Source organism: Notolepis coatsorum, assembly GCF_963971535.1.
Source record: "Notolepis coatsorum genome assembly, chromosome: 11".
NCBI classification, from domain to species: Eukaryota; Metazoa; Chordata; class Actinopteri; order Aulopiformes; family Paralepididae; genus Notolepis; species Notolepis coatsorum.
Window position 1 is genome coordinate 71718221 of NC_140175.1, and position 3468 is coordinate 71721688.

Sequence of the window (3468 nt, forward strand, 5' to 3'; positions counted from 1 at the left end):
CTGTAACAATTAATAGGGATCCAAATAAACAATGAACAGTGGATCGTTTTCAAGGGGGGGGGGGGGGTAAACAGGTTTGCCTGATAGAAGGCATCCATATTTTAAATTGGATGCAATCACAGTGAAACGTGGCGCTTGCCTGGTAGCAAAAAGAAAAAATCCTCAAAACTGTTCAGATATCCAAGAAGCAGTCCTTTATAGACCCTCATATTCCTCCAGCTTCTCCTAACACTCTCCTCCTCGTCAGCGCTTCTCTCTTATTGAGCCCCGGGAGGGAATCGCTCATCTGTCTCTCTCTCTCTCTCTCTTCCTATTGGTCGTCGTCATATTTCTCCAGTGTGTCCTGCAGCTTGGCTGTGATCTTCTGGAAGAAGCTGATCTGCTGGCTGAGGTGGTGCTGCATCTGCGAGCGGAAGTCCCGTACGCGCGTCCTGTGGAAGTGCTGGATCTCAGCCAGCGTGGCGCAGGAGATGATGTTGCAGCGGTCATGGAGGTCACCCTCCTGCTTCGTGCAGTCCTTCACCTTGGTCAGAGCACCTGGCGGAAGAGAAGGAGCAGGTGGGGGAAGGGGGAAGATGGAAAGAGGGGTTGAAGGGGGGAGCCAAGGGGGAGAGAGGTGGAGGTTGGCAGAGAGAGGAGGGGTTTAGGAGAGAGGGAAGAGGTAGTGACAGAAAGGGGGGCAAGGAAGAGGATGGAAAGTAAGAAGGGAGGGAGGGGATAGGGGTTGAGGAAGGGGGACGGGAAGATGGAGGGAAAGAAGGAGATGGGGGGGTGAGGGGAAAGAAGGATGGAGGGGATGAGGGAGGAAGCGTGAAGGGGGAAGTTGAGCGGAGGGAGGGGAATAAAGGATGAAAGGCGGAGGTAAGGAAAGAGAGGGAGTGAAAGAGTGAGGGGGGATGGGCAAAGGAGTGGAGAAGAAAGACGGGAGAGTGAGGGTGTGAGGAGTGAGACGGGAGGAGAAGAGAAAACATCATTAAAAAGCATCATAATTATCCAAAAGTATCATAATTACCCAAAAGTATCATAATTATCCAAAAGTATCGTTTTTTTTCATCATAATAATAAATAACACCGATTTTATTATACAGTCCACAATGTGGGTCAGTAAACCAGTGAACACCAGCACTGGACAGGCCTGTTTCAATGGCAATAGTCAAGTTACAGACGGATGGATACCAGCGGTGAGCAGCAGTGGTGAAGGGGAACTGATACCAATACTTGAGCTCTGAGGAGTGGAAGAAGTGACGAGAGGCTGGCTGGCAGCCGGGCATGGTTCTTCCCTCACGACCGCGCTAAACCCTTTCTGTAATAATGGGAGAGGAAGTCTAATCTCTCCCTCTCTTTCCTCTCTCTCTCTCTCTCTCTCTCTCTCTCTCTCTCTCTCTCTCTCTCTCTCTCGCTCTCTCTCTCTCATAAACAATGATGAAGTGAAATTAACTCAGACTTTGTTCTCAATGCGATTACGAAGCCCTAAGCTGAACTCATCCACTGTTGGCTGGTGGGAAAACTTGTTCGGCTTTGTAATTCCGAGCAGATATCTCTTTCTTTCTCTTGCCAGTTGGAAAGGAAGGAAGGAGTGAGGGAGAAGGAAGGAGGGAGAAGGAAGGAGGGAGGGAAGGAGGAGGAGGAGGAGGGGAACCTAATCCCGAGCCTGCTCTATTCCGCATTCCAACATTCCCAGGGCAACGCAGGACAAGAAGGCCCCCGGAATCTCTGCTCATTCAAATCAGATGTACCCTCTGGACCTCATGGTCAGAATAAAGGAGCTGGGGAAATACAGTAAAGGGACATTTCAGATGGAAAAACAAGAACGAAAAAAAGAAAACGTCATCTATTATAAGATCTATCAGGATGCGATTTTTGGGGCTATTCAGTCCGACATCCTTGTCATATGCTTTTGCCATTTGAGAGACTGCTATTAGGGTAATTCGACACTCTAAATATGCACGGAATATGCCTGCTGTGCAAGAATGGATGAAATGTGTTTAAAATGTCAAATCTGTGTAGTCTGACAGATGCTGCACTAGATTTCTCTATAATACCTTGGCGCAAACTTTATTCTGGAGTTTTTTTTCTTCTCTCGTCTGTGTTACATCTATGGATGTATGTTATCTACTCTATGTGGTGGGGGCGTTTGCATGTTTGTTATGTTTTTGTGGAAGTTGTGGTGGATGTCCCTTGTTTTTAATCATTGTTCTGTCATGAGCACTTTGCCTAACAACTGTGATTGCCTGATTGGTACAACTGTGATTGGTACGGCGATAAAGTATCGAATCCTGAATCTCCTGAGTCTTAACTAAAGTCGACTATGCAACTCCCTGTCTTTCAACCCTCGTAAAAAATGCAAATGCGGCCCAGAGCCCAGGCCTTGACCCAAACTTCACAGGGCGAGGCCTTCTCCCAAAAAAGTCATGGAAACTAAACAAGACTTTTTGTTAGTGTCTAGATGTTGGAGGCAGATTTTCCTCATGAAGTCAATACAGACGTATCATCTGTAGAGCATTCCGAGGGGGAGAGTTTAAGGACGGAAGAAATGGAGAATCAGGATGAACTTTGGCTTTTGAAAGATACACTATGAATAGGAATTCAGACGGAATTGAATAGAGTATGACGCCTAGTCTAAATAGCTCCCTTGGTAAGAAAAGATGTCACTCTTTGGATGACGTTTTTTGGGAGATGTTTTGAAATCCCCTTCAGTTGTAGACGAGGGTGTCGGATAGGAACCTGCAACTCAAAAGGTAAACATTTCGGGAACTTAAAAACAAAATTGCTCCATCCAGTGGTGCCTAAGTATCACATCCATGGATCCTAGTTATACAATGTATCAATCACATAAAGTACCATACAAAGTAAAAATAACAAGAAAGCGTAATGAATGAAGCTTTCAAATTAAAGGGATAGTTCTGATTTTTTAAACCCTAGCACATAGCCTTATTCTAGTTGCTATCTGACACCCCTGTCTACAACTGAAGGGATTTCAAAACATCTCCCTCCCACGTGGGAAATCAAACATCTACTAATCTGTATATTATATAAATGGACTGCATTTATACTGTATTATATATCCCTTACTCACTCTTACGAGTTATACCACTGGCCAGTATGGCTACTATCATAGTGTATTTATACCTGTATCACTGTACAACATACATCAGATTAGCATTATTACTCAGTTGTACTCAAGTATATATATGGGGTCAAGCTCTTGTACAGACAGGAGCTCGACCCCACTGACTTTGCATCGGTTTGTGGCTAACTATTGAGAGATTTGGGGTGCTTTTTCAATGTATGTGATGTATAGATTGGGGGGAGTGACCACAGCTAAAACGGTGCCGGGTCAGAGAGGTCGAAGTGCATGCGGACGGTGGAAGCAGGAGACGGTGGTTCAGTAGAGCAGGGTTATTGTTGTGAGGCACACTGCCAGCGAGAGAATGTTTGTTGACATTCCTTGTAAGAACATCTGAGATT

The 3468-nt window shown here is 45.5% G+C and overlaps 1 protein-coding gene across 1 annotated transcript in view; it reads right to left on the reverse strand.

The window, feature by feature from the left end:
* Positions 1-310: 310 nt before the first annotated feature.
* The window catches only part of LOC311236809 (sorting nexin-18-like), a gene marked incomplete at its 3' end in the record, with an annotated part of 12275 nt that continues 9117 nt past the window's right edge, over positions 311-3468 (reverse strand). Inside the window, exon 4 of the mRNA XM_084324573.1 lies at positions 311-537. Within this exon, the coding sequence (XP_084180699.1) occupies positions 311-537 (227 nt within the window). The remainder of the gene's footprint in view (positions 538-3468) is intronic.